Below are 22,054 nucleotides of genomic sequence, written 5' to 3' on the forward strand. Positions count from 1 at the left end.
GGCTTTTTGTCAGGCTTTGGCTAGGATTAAGCCTGTGTTTAAGACTGTAGCTCCACCGTGGAGCTTAAACTTAGTTCTTAACGTTTTACAGGGTGTTCCGTTTGAACCCCTTCATTCCATTGATATCAAGCTGTTATCTTGGAAAGTTCTGTTTTTAATGGCTATTTCCTCGGCTCGTAGAGTCTCTGAGTTATCAGCCTTACATTGTGATTCTCCTTATCTGATTTTTCATTCAGATAAGGTAGTTCTGCGTACTAAACCTGGGTTCTTACCTAAGGTAGTCACTAACAAGAATATCAATCAAGAGATTGTTGTTCCATCATTGTGCCCTAACCCTTCTTCAAAGAAGGAAAGACTTCTGCACAATCTGGACGTAGTCCGTGCCCTGAAATTTTATTTACAGGCAACTAAAGATTTTCGCCAAACTTCTTCCCTGTTTGTCGTTTATTCTGGACAGAGGAGAGGTCAAAAAGCATCTGCTACCTCTCTATCCTTTTGGCTTCGTAGCATAATACGTTTAGCCTATGAGACTGCTGGACAGCAACCTCCTGAAAGGATTACAGCTCATTCTACTAGAGCTGTGGCTTCCACTTGGGCCTTTAAGAATGAGGCCTCTGTTGAACAGATTTGCAAGGCTGCAACTTGGTCTTCTCTTCATACTTTTTCCAAATTTTACAAATTTGACACTTTTGCTTCTTCGGAGGCTGTTTTTGGGAGAAAGGTTCTTCAGGCAGTGGTTCCTTCCGTATAAAGATCCTGCCTGTCCCTCCCGTCATCCGTGTACTTTAGCTTTGGTATTGGTATCCCATAAGTAATGGATGACCCGTGGACTGACTACACTTAACAGGAGAAAACATAATTTATGCTTACCTGATAAATTCCTTTCTCCTGTAGTGTAGTCAGTCCACGGCCCGTCCTGTTTTTTATAGCAGGTCTAAATTTTAAATTATACTCCAGTCACCACTGCACCCTATAGTTTCTCCTTTCTCGTTTGGTTCTCGGTCGAATGACTGGGTGTGACGTAGAGGGGAGGAGCTATATAGCAGCTCTGCTTGGGTGATCCTCTTGCACTTCCTGTTGGGGAGGAGTTAATATCCCATAAGTAATGGATGACCCGTGGACTGACTACACTACAGGAGAAAGGAATTTATCAGGTAAGCATAAATTATGTTTTTTTCAGAGCTACCAAATCACATGTAGTGCTGCAATACCTGTCATAGAAAAACTAAAGCAGAGTGCAGGAGTCAGCAACGCTTACTTCCTATGAGGTGGGTGGTACAGCCTCTGGTTGGCTGTATCAGCTGCTGTCTCTGTAAAAAAAAAAAAAAAAAAAACTGATCTAATCGGCTGTGTGTCATGCCAACTAAACATGCACGTACTGGGATGTGAAACCTATCACAATGGTTTTAGTACATATTAAATAAAAGGAACATTAAGTGCCCCTTTAAAGTGACATGAAACACACATTTTTTCTTTCATGATTCAGATAGAAAATACAATTTTAAACAACTTTCTAATTTTACTTCTATTATATGATTTGTTTCATTCTCTTGGTATAATTTGTTGAAGAAGCAGCAATGCACTAATGGTTTCTAACTGAACTTATGGGTGAGCCAATCACAATCGATATATATATATATATAGATATAGATATATATATATATATTCAGCCACCAATCAACAGCTAGAACCTAGGTTCTCTGCTGCTCCTGAGCTTGCCTAGATAGACCTTTCAGCAAAGGGTAACAAAAGAAGGAAGCAAATTAAATAATAGAAGTAAATTGAAAAAGTTGTTTAAAATTGTATTCTCTATCTGAATCGTGAAAGAAAAATTTTGGGTTTCATGTCCCTTTAAAGTAACTAAATGAATATGAATGAAACAAACCTTTTAAAAGGAAAAAAAAAGAGACAAATTTCTGTTAAATAAAAGGGTCCTCTTCCTTTTCTTGACAGCTAGTAATCCCCCCCCTTTTTTTTCTATTTTCTTTCTTTTTATATTTATCTTCTGTAACATTTTTGAAAATTCTTAATTAAAAGGAGAAAAAAAAACCTAAGGGATTGGTGGTAAAATGAAGTGAAAGAAAAGTCTTATTCTGGTAAATAGTTTTAACTCATTGATTGTCAGCAGCTTTATTACTGAAAGGGTTACATCTACTAAATGACTCACTGTGCTGATCTGTGTTATATACAGTCACTTTAGTTCCAGCTCCCCCCTTCTGAAGCCCTTTTCTATATTTGGGAGTTAATGCTGGCCGGACAGTGATCAAGTTTAGCACATGCTCTCATACAGTATTCACCCCTTGTAGCTGAGCCCAGTCGCACAGTCAGATTTTGCTTCCGAGCTTTAATCACTCAAGTGCAACTTGATTGCGGATTTATCCCTTTTTTATTATTATTTTTTTTTTCTTAAGTGTACTCACTGCTATGTTTTTAGTTCTTGCTGTTACACCAGAACTTAAGGATTTTTTAAAAAAAGCTCGTAATGGATCTATCCGGCTCATAAAAGTCATCATTGAAGAAGGTGAGTTGTTAAAGACGGTTGAATGAGAGTTCATTGGGGGGGGAAGAGAGGCGCATTGTGTGTAAGTGTAAAGCCTACATTAGCAACTGTAATATAGAGATTGCCAAAGTGAAATCACAACGGGGTAGCCCATAAGAGCATTGAAGAGCCAACCATGGATTTTAAAAGGACAATACAGTAAAAATTAATTAATTTCTTGATCAGATGACATATTTTTAACAACTTTCTGATTTACTTCTATTATCTAATAATCGTTGTTCTATTTGTATCCTTGGTTGAAAAGCATAGCTAGGTAGGCTCAGGAGCAGCAATACATAGCTGTGATTGGTGGCTGTACATATAAGCCTCTTGTCATTGGTTCACTAGATGTGTTCAGGAGCTGTGTTCAGTAAAATTCTAGGATCCAGGCCCAGTGTCTTCTGGGATTTGTCATGTTCTATTGTAATATACACATATGGGGGCATATTTAACAATGTGCGAGCGAACATGATACGAAGTAGCGTATCATGTCCGCTGCACATCAATAAATGCCGAACACAGCATACGCTGTTGGCATTTATCATTGCAGCAGCAGTTCTTGTGAACTGCTGGTGCAATGCAGCACCCTGCAGATTCGCGGCCAATCGCGGCAGATTCATGGCCAGCACCCTGCAGATTCGCGGCGCTAGCAGGGAGTGTCAATCAACCCAATCGTATTTGATCGGGTTGATTTCTGTCCGCCGCCTCAGAGCAGGCGGACAAGTTATGGAGCAGCGGTCTTTAGACCGCTGCTTTATAACTTCTGTTTCCGGCAAGCCTGAAGAGTGGTTCAGAACAATTTCATCCATTTGTTTTAGTGCACCGGTATATTCCATAGCACAATACCGGGAATACCACAAATACACTGTTTATACAGTTTCATGTGTTTTCAGATTAATAAAGTAGTTAGATCACTGGCTGCAGTCAGCTTTTCTTTTTATTTTTTGATGAATAAATGTTTGTATGCTTTTCAGTTAGAACAGATCACCCTCCTCCATTGCTTATTTACATTTATCGGTGAAAGGATTGATCGGTGCTGATCAGATGTTGGATCAGGGGGGTGTAAACTAGAGATGTGCATGGGAAAAAAATTCAGTTTGTTAGAAAATTTATTGTCAGTAATTTATTAATTTTTTTTCTTAAATTTAACATTTTCATTTTAGTTCATTTACGTTCAAGGTTGCATTCATTTCAAACGAAATTCATTTGAAATTTTTATTTCCAACTAAAATATTTATTTTTCAGCTACAGTACAGATTCTTGCCATTTTCTTTATCTGAATCTGTAATCAGCTGTATTAGCTGTAATGTTTTTCATTCTATATTCTTTTATTTATATATCTCATTTTTGTGCATTGCATTTTTGGTAAAACTAAAACGTTAAAGTAACTACTGGTATATGTTACTATACTGGAAGTGTCTATTCTTAAAACGACATGAAACCATTTTTTTAATTCATGATTCAGATAGAGAATGCACTTTTAAACATTTTTCCAATTTATTTGATCTAATTTGCATTTTTTTCTTGGTATCCTTTGTTGAAAATCATACCTACAGGTATCCTGAGGATCAGAAGCAGCCAGGAAGAGAGCTAGCGGAGAGGGGCGTATTATGGCCTAGGCCAACAAGGCTGGTGCTTAGGGCAGCAGATTTGGGAGGGGCAGCACATCTGCCCTATCCTCTCTCTAAAAGCCAGCATACAATACAGTGAGCGATAAAGTGCAGGCTTTTACAGAGAAGACAAGGCACGTGCGCTGATTAAGGTCGCTATTCACAGGCAGTGCTCCTTTAAACCGTTGCTTCATTTAGACCCTCCGGCATTTTTGCAGTGGAAGCATTCTTGGTGAGAAACTTGCCCGGGGATATGCTTACAAGGTGTGGCTGGAGGAGAAGACCTTGTGCTGATATGCTGCCTCCCCTTGTCAGCTGTGGTGGGTCTGCGAGCGCAGTGCTTATTGCAGGTCCTTGTAACCAGGGATAGGCACAGACAAAGACTGTGGTGGACATTTTCCAAAGTACAGACATTAGTGAAGGACACGAAGGTATATTTGAAATTAAAAACATTATTGTATAGTGCTTGGTGTTATTATACTGATGCAGATACCACTGATCCTATAACAAGCCCTCCTCTGGCTATACCCATGAGCCAGTGTCACTATTGTGTCTTTGTATAGTGCTTGGTGTTATTATACTGATGCAGATACCACTGATCCTATAACAAGCCCTCCTCTGGCTATACCCATGAGCCAGTGTCACTATTGTGTCTTTGTATAGTGCTTGGTGTTATTATACTGATGCAGATACCACTGATCCTATAACCAACCCTCCTCTGGCTATACCCATGTGCCAGTGTCACTACTGTGTCATTATATAGCGCTGGGTATAATTATACTTATGCAGATACCACTGACCCTATAAGCAGCCCTTGTCTGGCTATACACATGTGCCAGTGTCACTACTGTGTCTTTGTATAGAGCTGGGTGTTATTATACAGATGCAGATACACATCCAGTATTTCACTCAGGCTTTATTTATTCCATAACTTATCACCCAATATTGCTAGCAGTCTCTTGACAAGCCACTAACTTTATTCACACTACATATTTTTTTTTCTTCCTATTATTTAATCAGAAAGAAAAGATATACTAAGGTTGTGGTGGACACTGCAAGAGCTAGTCAAGGACACCAGTGTCTGTGTACGGACACCTTGCCTATCCCTGTTAGTAACTAACATACTGGATGCGTCTGTGTACTGTTTACAGTAGATCAGCTTGTGATGTCTAATCATAAACTCTAATAGCTAGTTTCTCTGCATTCATGAACCGACGGAGTAAATAGTAAACGGACACTTAAAAAGTTTCATTACTTGAATGATGGTAATTGCTGTATGTTGTTGCATGTGAAGGGCAGTGATTTTTTCAAAGTGTATTCTTCTTTCCCTCCCTTCCTCTTCTCTCTCTTCTTTCCCTTTTTTCCTCCCTTCCACCCTCAACTCACTTCCTCCCTCAACTCCCTCCGTTCTTTCTTTCCCTCCGTCCCTCCCTTCTTTCTCTCAACTCCCTCCCTTCTTTCTCTCAACTCCCTCCCTTGCTCCCTTCTTTCACTTCATTATTTCCCTCCCCCTTTACTCTTCTCCCTTCCAACTTTTCTGAGTGCCTAGGGCAGCACAAAACCTAAATACGCCACTGCTAGCGGATGATTGGTGGCAGCACATTTATGCCTATTGACATTAGCTTAACGATGAGTTCAGCTAGCTCCCTCCAAGTAGTGCATTGCTGCACCTTCAACAAAGTATACCAAGATAATAAAGCAGAATTGATAATAGAAATGAAAAGAAAAGTTGCTACAAATGTATGCTCTATCTGAATCATGAAATAAAATATTTGGGTTCCATGGTGAAATAAAAAAATATATTTTATGATTCTTCAGATACAACATAAAAATGTAAGCAACTTTCCATTTTCCTTCTATTGTTTAATTTGCTTCATTCTCTTGATATCTTTTGCTGAAGGATTAGCAATGTTCAAGGATTAGATGTTGCTGTTGTACTTTCTATTTAGGTTACAAATGATTAAAACAAAGAACAAATACAACACAGTACACAGTCACATACATACATATACTCATTTTCCATACCACACATACTTGTTGATTGACAAGTGCAATGTAGTGTCACTCATGCAGTGTCAGTAACACCATGTTATTGCATCAACCATTTTACTGTGTCCACACAATCTCATTACCACACCATGTTATTGCGTCAACCAACAACCAGTTTCACCATCACTGCAAAAACACTCTCACATGCCCACTTTAATTTTACCCTTTTGATTGCTGGCTTTGCACTATAAGTTTTACTTTTCCAGTTTGAGTTTATTTGTTCTTAAGCTGTACTCAGTTATCTTTTTTAATAATATTTTAAAATAGTTTCTGCAGGCAGCAACCATTTCTTTTTAATAAAAAAAAAATGCAGAGAAATAATCTCTGTATTAAGTAAGTAAAGTTGTTGAGGGCCTATGATCACTGATCAGTACGCACTTTGAATAGATGTCCCCATAGATCAGTTGTCCACTGCTCACTCTACATTTACATTTATCTTTTTTAAGATTTCGTTACAGAGTTCTAAGTCTGCCAGATAGTATTTACCTCTTGAGTGACAACTGAATACAACTTTGTCTGGAATAAATGCTGCTGCAGACCCATTCTTCCCCAGCAGCTACTACAGGAGCCACAAATACATCAGTGGCTGTTGGCAGTCTGTTTCGATTGTTTGGGTCACAACCTTTGGCCAGTGTTACACAAACATTATGTGTGACTGACCCACTTAAAGAAAAGTATCGGTACTACCAGCATTGCTATGCTGCTACTGTGACAAAACCACAGGATGTATCTGTCCATAGTCTCCTTCAGTTCTTCCATAGATCTGAGCCTCTGAACAGCTCTGCAATAAATAAAAAAATACCCTTTCACTTCCCTCCCTCCCACTAAGAATGCTGGTTGGATAGAACATATCACAGTCTTCCACTGACAACCTGAGAGAAACTGTCATTCTATTCTGCTGCTCCTTCCTGGTTTGCATGCATTGGATAATGCCTGCTTGTATCATAAAAAAAACGCATCCACCAACCAAAACCAAAAATCTTTAAAAGAAAATAAAGTGTTTTTCTTTTCAGTTTTTGGCCGTTTTACATATGTATTTATGTGTTTTGCTGTTTATTTACTGTACATATTTCACGTTCTATTGTTCTTCACATACAGGTTAATGTAATTTTTATTGTAAATACATTTTTCTATATATATTTGTATATACCTATACTTATGTATATCTATTCCTATCTATTTTACATCAACAGTATCACATACAGTATATACATAGAAATATATATTTAATAATAAAAAGTATTTTTTTCTATGTGAAGGACATAGTAATGTAAAATATGCATAATGCACTTTGGTGTTAGCGATTTAATTCTAACGCAATGTCGGGTTAGCGCACATGAAGAATGAATAATCTTACATTGCGTTATAAAAATATTAAATATAAAATATTTAAAAAAAAAAATATTACAAATTATTATAGATACTGTAAATAAGAAATTATCCATAGAATATATATATATATTCTTGCAGTATCTATAATTCTTTTTAATAATTATTATTAATATTTATTTAATATTTTAATGACACAGTGTTAGACCTAAAGCACAAAACCAGATGTGCTTTACACACATTTTACATTCCTATGTTCTTCACGTATTTTTTTTTTTAATTTTTATTATTAAATATATATTTCTATATGTTTGTGATAATGTTAATTGAAAATAGATATCTATACCCAAGGCTCACCAGTACTGAGTACCACCACCTCTGTCATCTATTTGTAATGATCATGTAAATACTCAAGACAGGGGTGCAAAATACATCAAGCATTGTAAATAACATTGTCCCTTTGCTTTTCTTAAAGTTACTGAGCACAATATATCAATCAATAATCAATGAGAAACTGCACTTTTTTTTTTTTTGAAAAGCACTGTCTATACCTATATATCTATAGGAATAGACATACACACACATATATATAATATATATATATATATATATATATATATATATAGAATAAAAATTATCGATAGGTGTTACGTATTTTCTTCTGCGCTCTACATTGACTTCTAAGGGGAAAAGTTAGTACAGTCACTATATTGCGAAGTCCTTTAGTTTGCGCTCGTTGGGTTTTGCTCACAAGCAAACTTTTTACTTTCAACTTGTAATACTCTCACAAAACAATTACCTCTAGTGAAGTTTATGCCGAGCGGGAGTGCTAAATAGCGCGCCACTTGTAATCCAGCCCTAGGTGCTTAGTGTCCCTTTCCTTTGCTAATTATAGCCCCATTTATCATGTTCTTCTTGGGCTAAAAGAAGCTGTTCCTAGGCGGTAACTCGCCATAGAACAAGCTACTGAGCTGTTGTTCGTCCATGGTAAAGCACTTCTCTTTCTGTATGCCTGTTTGGAAGCCGCAATGCTTGTAGCTCCCAATCAGGACTTTACCTTTGTTTTTTAGTGCTTCTGTGGTGGTTGATGACATAAAGCATATAATTTGTGCATTACCGACTCCAGTTTAGTAATGCATTAGAGCATACCATTTTTGCCTTAGACTGAACCCTTTAAATAAAATTTAATACACAAATATTTTTTTAGTTTGAATACAGTTTTTTTTCTTTAAGTGGTGAGAGTCCACAAATCCATTACTTCTGGGTTTCAACTCCTGGCCTCTAGGAGGCAAAAATTCCCCAGAACTCCAAGAGTATTCTATCTCTCCCACTTCACTAATTAGTCAGTCTAATATTTGCCTCCCAGGAGGAAGGTGAAGAATTAAGTTGCTCCGGATTCTTCGTTGAGAGGGGTCCTCAGAACGATTTGAGGCCCATTTCCCCCCTCAGGCTGCTACTGGAAGACAAAGGGGATATTGAAGTATAGGGTAGTGACACAATTACTCCCGGTGATGGAGTTACTCACAAGCCTCAGTGAACAGTCACAGTGAACAGTCCCTTAGCCTCCTTCTGTTGGGTCATTAAGATTCTTCTTATAGTGATCATCTGCTGTGATACTATTTCACTGATTGCTTACACATAGCCCACAGGCTATTAGCAGGTACAATTTGACAAAGTACACATAGCCAGGGGATAAAGGTTTTAAAAAGTTTACACCACTTTTATTTTTTGTCTGTATAGGACTTTCTATATGTGGAAACATGTGTATGGGCTATGGAACCTCTAGGTGACTGATGTCAGATTTTTTACTCCACTCATAAATTTGTATTTTTATTCATTTAACAAATTTTGGGGATTTTTAGTGTATTTTATTTTATACTTTTACTTTAGAGGATAAAGGTATTTTCTCTTGCATCGCATAGCGTGCTCAGCTCTCCTTTTCGAGATCCTGATCTCTACATTTGCAGCACATAGCACATACCATTCACCTCCTGCTCAGCTCCTTATTTACCAACTTTTAATGCGCTTCTTAGATCAGGGAGGCTGTAAGGGGAATGAGAAGAATTTGGCGGCACAGGGGTTAAGTTTTTTTTCTCATGCTATCTTCCCGCCTCTTCTTGGGAGCCCGCTTAAATGTGTATTGTTCAAACTGGCAATTGTTGTACAACCAGCACAACTTTGCAATTCTTGCATGGATCACCTGTTGAATGCAAATCTATCTAGTGTTGTGCTTGCCTCTAAAGGAATCTGTCCTCCCTCTGTTTGTTCCATACAATGGAGTTCATCAGATTTAGCTACAGGTTTTAAGGATTTTTGACTCCACTGTCTCTGAAATGTTGGGGGCCATGCTTCCTATAAGTAAGCGTAAAAGATCTAAGTCTGACAATCAACCTACTGTAGATTTATCTCCCTAATCTTTTCGCTAAAGCCTAAATCAACTAAAGATCTTTTAAGGGAGTCAGTCAGAATCCTCAGATATGCCTTCTGAGGGTGAAGATAATTCTGATGAGTCTGTCACTAAACAAGACTCAGATACATCTTCTGTCATGTTTAAATTAAACATATTCGTAGTCTTACATTACTGAAGAAAGTTTTATGTTCAATAGGAGTACAAGATCCTAAACTGGAGTCAATTAAATAATTGGATTTAATTTTCAAGCCTGCTGCTAGAGCTTCTGATGTTTTTCCTGTTCCAGATGCAATCACAGAGATAATTGCCAAGGAATGTGCTAGGCCTTATTACCCAGCTGTTTCTATTATCATCTACTAGTTTGTAGCAATTTCTACCTTGGAAAAGTGAACTACAATTTCTTTGAAGGACAGTACTTCTTTCAAAGATCATATAGACAGGAAATTAGAGTCCTTCCATAGAAAGGCTTTTCAGCAAGCAGGTTTCTTATTCAGACCAGGTGTTAGTATAACCTTTTGTGCAGCAGCAGTCGCTTCTCTTTGGTATGATAGTTTGTCTGATCAGATTTCAGATGGATCTATGGATGAGGATTGATTAGGTCAGCTAATGCATTAATTTGTGATGCAATTGTTGTCATTATCAAGATTAATTCTTAAAATAAGGCACTAGCTGTTTTGACTAGAAGGTCCTTATAGCTGAAATCTTGGTTTGCTGACATGGTTTCTAAAACCATACTTTTGACTCTTCCCTTTCAGGGAAAGATTCTATTTGGTCCTGGTCAAGATTCTATTATTTCTACATTGACTGGACAAGAGATCAAAGTGGAAGGGTAGGGCTCCTAATTGTTTTTGTTCCTTTGGCAATATACAGTTGTATGCAAAAGTTTAGGCACCCCTGACAATTTCCATGATTTTTATTTATAAATAATTGGGTGTTTGGATCAGCAATTTCATTTTGATCCATCTAATAACTAAAGGACACAGTAATATTTCATTCGTGAAATGAGGTTTATTGGATTAACAGAAAATGTGCAATATGCATCCAAACGAAATTAGACAGGTGCATAAATTTGGGCACCCTTGTCATTTTGTTGATTTTAATACCTGTAACTACCTAGTACCTAGCACTGATTAATTGGAACACACAATTGGTTTGGTGAGCCCATTAAGCCTTGAACTTCATAGACAGGTGCATCCAATCATGAGAAAGGGTATTTAAGGTGGCCAATTGCAAGTTGTTCTCTTTGACTCTCCTCTGAAGAGTGTCAACATGGGGGCCTCAAAACAACTCTCAAATGACCTGAAAACAAAGATTGTTCAACATTATTGTTTATGGGAAGGCTTCAAAAAGCTATTGCAGAGATTTAAGCTGTCAGAGTCCACTGTGAGGAACATAGGAAATGGAAGACCACAGGCACAGTTCTTGTTAAGGCCAGAAGTGGCAGGCCAAGTAAAATATCTGAGAGGCAAAGGATGGTGAGAACAGTCAAAAACAGCCCACTGACCACCTCCAAAGACCTACAACATCATCTTGCTGCAGATGGTGTCACTGTGCATCGTTCAACAATTCAGCCCACTTTGCACAAGGAGAAGCTGTATAGGAGAGTGATGCGGAAGAAGCCTTTTCTGCATACACACCACAAACAGAGTCGCTTGAGGTATGCAAACGCACATTTGTACAAGCCAGCTTCATTTTGGAAGAAGGTGCTGTGGACTGATGAAACAAAGATTGAGTTATTTGGTCATAACAAGGGGCATTATGCATGGCGGCAAAATAACACAGCGTTCCAAGACAAACACTTGCTACCCACAGAAAAATTTGGTGGATGTTCCATCATGCTGTGGGGCTGTGTGGCCAGTGCCGGTACTGGGGAATCTTGTTAAAGTTGAGGGTCGCATGGATTCCACTCAATATCAGCAGATACTTGAGAATAATGTTGAGGAATCAGTCACAAAGTTGAAGTTACGCCGGGGCTGGATATTTCAAGAAGACAACGACCCAAAACACTGCTCAAAATCTACTCTGGCATTTACACAGGTGAACAAGTACAATGTTCTGAAATGGCCATCCCAGTCCCCAGATCTGAATATCATTGAAAATCTGTGGGGTAATTTGAAGCGGGCTGTCCATGCTCCGCAACCATCAAACCTAACTGAACAGGAGATGTTTTGCAAGGAGGAATGGTCCAAAATACCTTAATCCAGAATCCAGACATTCATTACAGGCTATAGGAAGCATCTAAAGGCTGTTATTTCTGCTAAAGGAGGCTCTAATAAATATTGATACAATATTTCTGTTGGGGTACCCAAATTTATGCACCTGTCTAATTTCTTTTTGATGCATATTGCACATTTTCTGTTAATCCAATAAACCTAATTTCACTACTGAAATATTACTGTGTCCTTCAGTTATTTGATAGATCAAAATGAAATTGCTGATCCAAACACCCAATTATTTATAAATGAAAATCATGGAAATTGTCAAGGGTGCCTAAACTTTTGCATACCATTGTAGGTACCAAAGCTCCTCCTCTTCTCAGAAGAATGGCTGTAGATAATCTAATGGCTCCTTGGCCCTTTGCCTGGAAAACATTTTTCCTCCAACTGTTCTGCTTCCAAGAGTGATAGCTTGAATAAAGCAGGAGCTATCACCAGTAATCCTTAGAGCGCCTGCTCTGCCTCTGTGGTCTCTTCATCACAACCTTCTATTTCAAGGTCCATTTTATCATCAGGATCTCAAATCTCTCAACTTGACGGCTTAAAGATGTAACGCATAATATCGACATAGCAAGGTTTCTCAAAGCCTGTGATAAAAATTTCACAAGGAAGATCTATCACAAAATTTGTAAGGTCTTTATTTTTTATTTTGAAAAACATAGTTTTAATTGGCATTTTTTTTTCTCCAGAATTCTGCAATTTTTACAAGAAGGTTTAGACAAGGGTTTATCTTTTAGCTCTCTAAAGCAGGGATCAGCAACCTTGGGCCCCCAGATGTTTGGAACTACATTTTCCAGTGATGCTGAGACATCTAGGGGCCCAAGGACCGAATTTCTGCTCTTTCAGTTTTATACCATAAAAAGATTGCTAAACTACTTGATATTCAAAGTTTTTTTCAAGACTTAGTTAGAAATGAGTTATTAAGCTGATTGTTCCCCTTTGAAACCTTAATTTGGGTTTAAGCGTCTCACTGTCTGAACCTATGCATTCTATTAACAATCAGCTTCTGTCTGGGAAAATATATATCAACACTTGGGGGTCAATTTATCAAGCTCCATACGGGAAAGGTTCGCCGGAAACAGATGTTATGAAGCAGTAGTCTAAAGACCGCTGCTCCATAACCTGTCCGCCTGCTCTGAGGCAGCAAACAGAAATCAACCCGATCGAATACGATCGGGTTGATTGACACCCCCTGCTAGCGGCCAATTGTCTGTGAATCTGCAGGGGGCGGCATTGCACCAGCAGTTCACAAGAACTGCTGGTGCAATGATAAATGCCGACAGCGTCTGCTGTCGGCATTTATCGATGTGCGGCGGACATGATACGCTACATCATATCATGTCAGTCCGCACTATCGTAAATAGACCCCTTGACCTGTGACATATCACTTTGTTAGAGCATCTCTTCGCACAAATAAGCGTGCAAGTTCTACAGAATGCAGATTTACTTTTACTTGAAATAAAGTTGTGTAGAGAGCTGCGTACAGTGTCACATCAGTAGAATAGAGAGCCCATATGATACTGTGCTGCCTGAAAGCAAAGCCAGAAAAAACAGCTCATGGAAAATGTTTTAGAATCTGGAATGTGCCTGCTTAGAATAGCAGAGATGAATGTGATAAACACGTTGGCTAATGCTACCTAGAGATGTGTGCAACCGGGTTAGCTCTAGGGAACAAACAGGCAATGAAATGAATACTGGGTCATCTGCCCTTTCTCATGTGCACTGATGAAACCACATTCCACCAACACAGGGGGTTAAACAGGAATTACTGAGCCACCTCTCTAGACTGGGAGTTTATGCCTAAGTAGAAAATCCAACAGATGTGTTTTACAGCTTCATACATATTCTTTCTTTAGTTTACAACGTATAAAAGATGTATGTCCCTACAGTTGTCATTTGATGATCACAATAATGGTCATCTGGCTGAAAACAATTTGCCTTGTTTTGTTGATGTCAGATTCATAGATCATTGTTTCTCTGAATAAATACAGATTTTGGCAATATCCTAAAAAATTGTAGAAGTCGGTGAGTATAAAGGGATATGAAACCCCAAAAAAGTTATTTTGTGATTCGAACAGAACACACCCTTTTAAAAAAGTTTCCAATTTACTTCTGTTATCAATTTTGCTTCATTCCCATGGTATTCTGTGTAGAAGAGATACCTAGGTAGGCATCTTGAGTACTACATGGCAAGAAATATGTCTGATATCTAGTGCTTTTCAACAAAAGATATCAAGAGAACAAAGAAAAAATGTTAATAGAAGTAAATTAGAAAGTTGTTTAAAATCGCATGTTCTATTTGAATCATGAAAGAAGAAAGAAAAAAGGAAATGGTGTCTCAACAAGGAAATTTATATGACCATCATTCTTTGAATATAATCTGAAACTGGATTACTGTATTATCATCTATCTATCTATCTATCTATCTATCTATCTATCTATCTATCTACAGTTACATCAAATAATCAAATAATGAAAAAAAAACAATATCAGCAGCTAGCTCAGCTTAAGGGGTCGATTTATCAAGGGACGAAAGGCCCCTGATGCCCCTGTTTCCGTGTGGAAACAGCAGTTATGAAGCAGCAGTCTTAAGACCGCTGCTCTTTAACTCGTCCGCTGCCTCTGAGCTGCGGACAGCAATCAACACGTTCAGATACGATCGGGTTGATTGACACCCACTGCTAGCGGCCGATTGGCCGCAAATCTTGCAGGGGGCGTCAATGCACAAGAGAGACAGCGATGTCTGTCAGACATGATAAGTTACATCGTATCATGTCGGACAGACTGTTAAATTGACCCCTAAGTCCCAACACATGATGGCAATGACAATAACAAATAAATATTTAAGTGTATCCCACTTTAGTTTTCTTATCTTGGAAGCATCCAGTGTATGCTGCAACAAGATCTGTTTATGACCAACATATTTACACATTATGAAATCTTAAAATGTATCCAATTTCTGCAGCAAAAACAGTGCATAAATGAAATTATGAAGTGTACATGTGTATCGGTGTGTGAGAGAAAGAGAGAGATAAATAGAGAGAGAGAGAGAGAGAACATGTATATCTCTATTTTTGCAGATGATACTAAGTTAAGTAAGGTCATTAGGTCAGAGCAGGATGAACTTTCGTTACAAAGGGATCTGCAAAAATTAGAAGCATGGGCAGGTAAATGGAAAATTAGATTTAATACGGAAGATTGTAAAGTTCTAGATTTTGGAAGTAAAAATAAGCAGGCAATGTATTATTTAAATGGGACAAGACTTAGCCAAACAGAGGAGGAAATGGATTTGGGAGTAGTTATAGATAACAAGCTAAAGATGGGTGAACAATGCAGGGCAGCGGCTTCAAAGGCTAATAAGATACTAGCATGTATTAAGAGGCATTGATTCAAGAGAGGAAAGCATAATTCTGTCACTATATAAATCCCTGGTAAGACCTCACCTTATGAAAGAAGAATAAAAAACAGAGGCGCCACCATGGCCTAATATCGCCAGTACACGTAAAATGAGCAGCAATATGAGAATGTGAATACTCACAAACATAAAGCACCCCACTGGTGCTAGTAGAGCAGACTGACACTTCTCAGTGGTTCAGCACACTGTATCCAAAGCGCAGAGACAGTCAGGAATCCTCTGACACTCCAATGTATATGTGCCTATGGATAAAGGAAAAAGCAACACGACATGGCCCAATATCATCAAGACAAGGGGAAAATAATACCAATTGCTTGCACTTACAAGATGGTGGGCACCTGCAGGTGCAATCTCAGCAAACTGGAGCCAAAACGTCGCCCAGTAGACTTAAAGGGACACTCAATCAAAATGAAACTTTCATTATTCAGATAGAGCATGTTATTTTAAACAACTTTCCAATTAACTTCCATTAACAAAATGTGCACAGTCTTTTTATATTTAAACTTTTTGAGTCACCAGCTCCTACTGAGCATGTGCAAGAATAAGTGTGTATGCATTTGTGAATGGCTGATGGATGTCACATGGTACGTGTATGCATTTGTGATTGGCTGATGGCTGTCACATGGTACAGGGGGAGTGGAAAAAGACATAACTGTTAAAATTGTCAGAAAAAAAAATCTACTACTCATTTGAAGTTCAGGCTAATTGCTATTGCATTGTCTTGTTATCTTGCATTTGTTGATTATGCAAATCTACTGTGTTGACTGGTCCTTTAAAACAGCAATCCTCAACAGGAACCAGGATCAACGATATAATTTATCACAGGAGGTGAAAAAAATACACACAATAGCAAGTGTATAAAAGTATAAAAAAATCTTTATTAACACAGCAACTAGTTTCTCAGCCTACTCAGGGCTGTTTGATCAGGCTATAACAAACATTGTAAAACACTTGCTATTTAACAGAAATCTAAAAACAAATGGGCTATTGTGATTGGATAATCAATTAGCAGAAACACAATTGGCAAAAAAAAACACACCTAACTACAATCACCTTTGTGTGGTTGTTAAGGTAACCTTTGTAAACACATGTAGGTAAGATGATATTTAAACATGTTGAACCACCTTACAAATACAATGTATAAATAGATGTATAAAAACATATAATACAAAGTAACAAAAAAACTACATTAAACATAACATTTTTGTCCAAAGTCTATCTCAATAGGACATATTAAAAATTAATATAAATCATAAAACCATTGCTTTTATCTATATACATAAACCCAAAGTGCATCTAAAATAACTGCCTATACATTCTCTCAATTTAAATCTCCTTAGTTTCTCAGTATGCTGCAAGTCTGATACTCGTAATATTAATGTTGCCACTTGTTGAGACTAGCTGATTGATCTCAAATGTTAGATAACACATTAGTGCTGACTTACGGTTTATTAGGGTAACGTCTTGAGCAGACTTTCCATAATTTTAATTTGATATTTGTATTGGTACTATTACTTCAAAAGTAGAGCTGTAACTCCTTAAACATAAAAATAATAGAGCCATAATTGTTTTGTGAACAGATGTCTTGAATGCAGCTTTTGCTGCCTGTCACACTTGATTCATTGTATGGGTGTATCAAGTGTTTTGATGTGAAGTGTTAGGTGATTGGTCCACATAGATGCCAGTCAAACACTGAGATTGTGCATATTAATGAACCTCAGAATATAACAGACAGTTGCAATTGCTAAGGGTGAGGGCAGAAGTGCAGGATTTATAAAATGTTTTTTTATAAATCCAGAATTGAACAGACAGTTGCAATTGCTAAGGGTAAGGGCAGAAATGCAGGATTTATAAAATGTTTTTTAGTTGTAAAGGCATGATATTTTATGTAAATAATAAACAGGTATAACATATTGGAAAATATATGATGTGCATTGTTAATTCACTATTTGGTGAATCTATTTTGACAAGTTATTAAGAGACACAGTAACTAAACAATATTTTTTTGTTAGTGAATCCTCTTTCTCCAATTAAGAAAAACATTAAAGTGCTTATCTATATTCTGTTTTATTAAATAATTTATATCTCATCCAGGGGATTAGACCTGTGCTGCCAGTAACTATCAGTGTTTACATAGAGAACATGTATATTAAATTACAAATGGTAATCACTGTTCCATATGATTTAGTAGTGCTAGAATAGATACATGGTGATATCCTATAAAAAAGTGATATACATGTTAAATAATGAAGTATTAAAAACTAAATAATATATAAAAAGTTAATGGTGTGTTTATAGGGACTAGTGCAAATATGAAGAATATATTAATAGCACCGTGTAACAGTGACTAGATTAGTGGTGTGAAAAGTGATGTGTTATGAATAAAAAATAATAATAAAATGAATGTTGATAATATATATGTGTGACTAATACCAATGTAAAATATGATGACACTGTGTAGCAGTGACTATATTAGTGATGTGAGAGGTGTGACTAGAAATAATTAATAATGGGGTTGATATAAAGAGTGACTATATTGGTGGTGTATATGGTGTAACTAATTAATAAAATAAATATATATACCCTTTGTATAGGTGACTGTAGTCAATGGAAGTGGGTAAGATCTGAAATGATAATGGTAATCACTTCTACTGAGATTGATAGAGTATGAATGATATTCTGTGTGAGACAGACAGTCATACAAACATTGTATATATCAGATATTGCAGAATAAATGCACCCCTAATTAAATAATGGGTCTAAAAAACGAGATAACTACAGGACCCTAGAGAAAAAATCATAAATATCATAATAGAAATAACAACTGGAGTGCTCATATTTCAGTAATTCTATTTAGAAGGCTGCCATATCTAGATTTTCATTGAGTCCATCTGGTTGAAGTGTCCTCAATTTCCTGATCCAAAAAGTCTCTTTTTTCCTGAGCATCAGGAAAGCATCAGGTGAACCTCTAGAGATAGCCTCTAAGGGTATAATTTTCATTGGGTTTTTTTGTTGGTGGTGGTAGGCAAGACAATGTCTTGATACACTATGTAATTTGGATTTTTTATTTATGTTGTAGGAGTGTTCACTTCACCTCTTTTTTACCTTGCGACAGGTGCGTCCAACATATTGGACCCCGCAACAACAGCTCAATAAGTATACAACAAAGGATGTCTCACATGTTAGAAAACCTTTAACTTTAAAGGTTTCTCCTGTGGTGTGTGATGTGAAGCTTGTGGCCTTGTGTGATGTATAACTGCACATACCACAACGTTTCCTATAGCACTTGGATATTCTGTTGAGATCAGAATTGGTGCCATGACTATTTCTCTCTTGGTATTTGTCCCTAACCACCTTACTGGGAGCTAGAGCAGTCTTGAGAGTAGGTGCTCTCCTAAATACTACTTTAGGCTTATTACCTACTATTTTGGTAAGAGTTGGATCTTGCATGAGGACTGGCCAGTGTTTATTGAGAATTTTGATAATAGCATGGTGATTAGAGTTAAATTTGGTAATAAACAACGGGGGATTGCAATCTTTGAATTGTTCCTTAACTTTTGATTTAGTGTTGAAATAGCAAGATCTATCTTCCTGCCTAACCCTACTGGTTTCGCGATCTATTAGGTCTTTAGGGTATCCTTTCTCAAGGAATCTATCCCCAATGACCTTAGCTTGTGCATCGTAGTCTTCCAGTCGTGTACAATTTCTTCTGATCCTTCTAAACTGTCCATATGGGACATTAGTCTTCCATTGTTTGTAATGATTGCTTTCATAATGAAGAAAGCTGTTGCAGTCAACAGTTTTGAAATAGGTCTTAGATTGAACTCTCCCTTCAGCAGTACGCCTTAGGGTTAGATCTAAAAAATCAATTTCCTCTCGCTGGATATCATGAGTAAAGGATATTCCATAAGTGTTGGAATTTAGGTGATCAAGAAAGGCACTGATCTCATCTCTCGACCCTCTATAAATAAATAGCAGGTCGTCTATGTAGCGGCCATAGAACACCAGTTTCGCTGCAAACTGGGTATTATAGATATAAGATTGTTCAAAACTACCCATAAAAAGATTGGCAAAGCTTGGAGCAAACCTGGTGCCCATGGCCATCCCTTTGATCTGCAGATAATATCTGCTTTGATATAAGAAGTAGTTGTGTCCGAGAATAAAACTTATCAACTCAATGATAAAATCTATTTGTTGGACTGGCATGTAAATATCTTGTTCTAGATACGACTGAACTGCTTTAGATCCTAAATCGTGACGTATATTTGAATAGAGGGCCCCTACGTCACAGGACACCCACCAACAGTGTTTGTCCAGGACACAATCCTGTAATTTTAATAGTAAATCTGTGGAGTCCTTGATGTAGGAAGGAAGGGTAATGACAAATTTCTGCAGATAATGATCGATATAAGCTGATAAGGAATCAGTAAGGCTTCCTATGCCAGCGATGATAGGTCTGCCCTGGGGTTTCAGAGGGTCCTTGTGGACTTTGGGCAGATGATAGTAAAATGCCGTGCAAGGATATTTGGGGAGACAAAAGTCTCTTTCAGATTTGTTCATAATACCAATATCAAGACCTCTCTTTAGGATTTGTTTTAACTGTTCAAGATAGCGAGGAGTCGGGTCACCAGATAGAACTTGGTAATACTCCTTATCATTTAATATACGATTTGCCTCTAGAATATAGTCTTGTATGTTTTGTAAAACAATTCCTCCGCCTTTGTCCGCCTGTCTGATCACCAGATCAGATCTATTGGTGAGACCTAATAAGGCCTTACGTTCATTATAATTCAGATTGTATTTATACCTAAGCTTTTTTTGTTTTTTGGCTAATTTTTCTAGGTCTCCTAAGACCAAGTTAGCATAAATGTCAATATGATTGACATTATTCTTGGGTGGGACAAAGGTGGATTTAGGCCTCAAATTCGTATGAATGAAGGCATCAAACAAGTCTTCCATAAGAGTATGGGGTTCATAGGTAACAAAACCTTCTGATAGATGAGAGTCCATTGAGTTAGTAACAATGGGTCTGAGATTATCAATCTTGTTTTTCTTATCGGCAAAGTATTTCTGTAGGGATAATTTCCTCACATAGCTATTTATATCCACAAATATTTCATATATATTGAAATGATTAGAGGGACTAAAAGATAACCCTCTCCCAAGAACTCTAATCTCATCATCACTGAGTGTATGTGATGAGAGATTAAAAATACCTTTTTGAAGTCTCTCTAATTTTTCCTTTTTGCGGGTGAGGGATTTACTTCGAGTTCCTAGTGGTCTTTTTACTCTTTGGGAGGAGTGGGGCCCCACATGTCCTTGCCACACCGGTTGATCCTGTGATTGATGGCTTGCCCCTAAAAAAGGTGCATGTGGAATAGAGTTGACAGCATTATTAACATTAGTCTCTTCTTCATTATTTTGTAGCAACTGATATCTATTAGGCTGTACAAAATTCTGCTGTATCTTTTGATCTGTATCTCGGGGGCCAGATTCTAAATGGTGACCTCTTCTGTCACTAGTGACAGTAGGTGAGGCCCAATAGGGATCTCTATTGTGATTATTGGTATGATTAATGCGATTAGTCACTCTGTTCTCATGATATTGAGGTCTGTAGTCCCTACTTATGGAATTATAAAGTATATGTTCTCTATTGTAAGAATTATGATGATGGTAGGAAGAGTGAGAAGAATAATTGGTATATACGGGGGGTGTGAAGGGGTTAGGTGTCGAGTTATTATGGTAGGATGAATTATTTCTACCATTTGAAGGTTTATTTGTATTAGTCTGTGATTTTGGATAATTATTACGTCTCCTCTCCCCTGCTATTTGCCACCCTCCATTTGTGCATTTATTCTGCAATATCTGATATATACAATGTTTGTATGACTGTCTGTCTCACACAGAATATCATTCATACTCTATCAATCTCAGTAGAAGTGATTACCATTATCATTTCAGATCTTACCCACTTCCATTGACTAGAGTCACCTATACAAAGGGTATATATATTTATTTTATTAATTAGTTACACCATATACACCACCAATATAGTCACTCTTTATATCAACCCCATTATTAATTATTTCTAGTCACACCTCTCACATCACTAATATAGTCACTGCTACACAGTGTCATCATATTTTACATTGGTATTAGTCACACATATATATTATCAACATTCATTTTATTATTATTTTTTATTCATAACACATCACTTTTCACACCACTAATCTAGTCACTGTTACACGGTGCTATTAATATATTCTTCATATTTGCACTAGTCCCTATAAACACACCATTAACTTTTTATATATTATTTAGTTTTTAATACTTCATTATTTAACATGTATATCACTTTTTTATAGGATATCACCATGTATCTATTCTAGCACTACTAAATCATATGGAACAGTGATTACCATTTGTAATTTAATATACATGTTCTCTATGTAAACACTGATAGTTACTGGCAGCACAGGTCTA

The 22,054-nt window shown here is 37.2% G+C and overlaps 1 protein-coding gene across 2 annotated transcripts in view; it reads left to right on the forward strand.

The window, feature by feature from the left end:
- The window catches only part of TWF2 (twinfilin actin binding protein 2), a 609,681-nt gene that overhangs the window by 533,955 nt on the left and 53,672 nt on the right, over window positions 1-22,054 (forward strand). Inside the window, exon 1 of one of the 2 annotated variants that reach the window (XM_053721089.1) lies at window positions 2,288-2,521. The exons of the other annotated variant lie outside the window; for it this stretch is intronic. Coding sequence (XP_053577064.1) covers window positions 2,425-2,521 — 97 coding nt within the window. The 5' untranslated portion in view covers window positions 2,288-2,424. Of the gene's footprint in view, window positions 1-2,287; window positions 2,522-22,054 lie in introns of those variants that run through there. 2 annotated transcript variants of the gene reach the window in all.

Source organism: Bombina bombina, chromosome 7 (assembly GCF_027579735.1).
Source record: "Bombina bombina isolate aBomBom1 chromosome 7, aBomBom1.pri, whole genome shotgun sequence".
Taxonomy (NCBI): domain Eukaryota; kingdom Metazoa; phylum Chordata; class Amphibia; order Anura; family Bombinatoridae; genus Bombina; species Bombina bombina.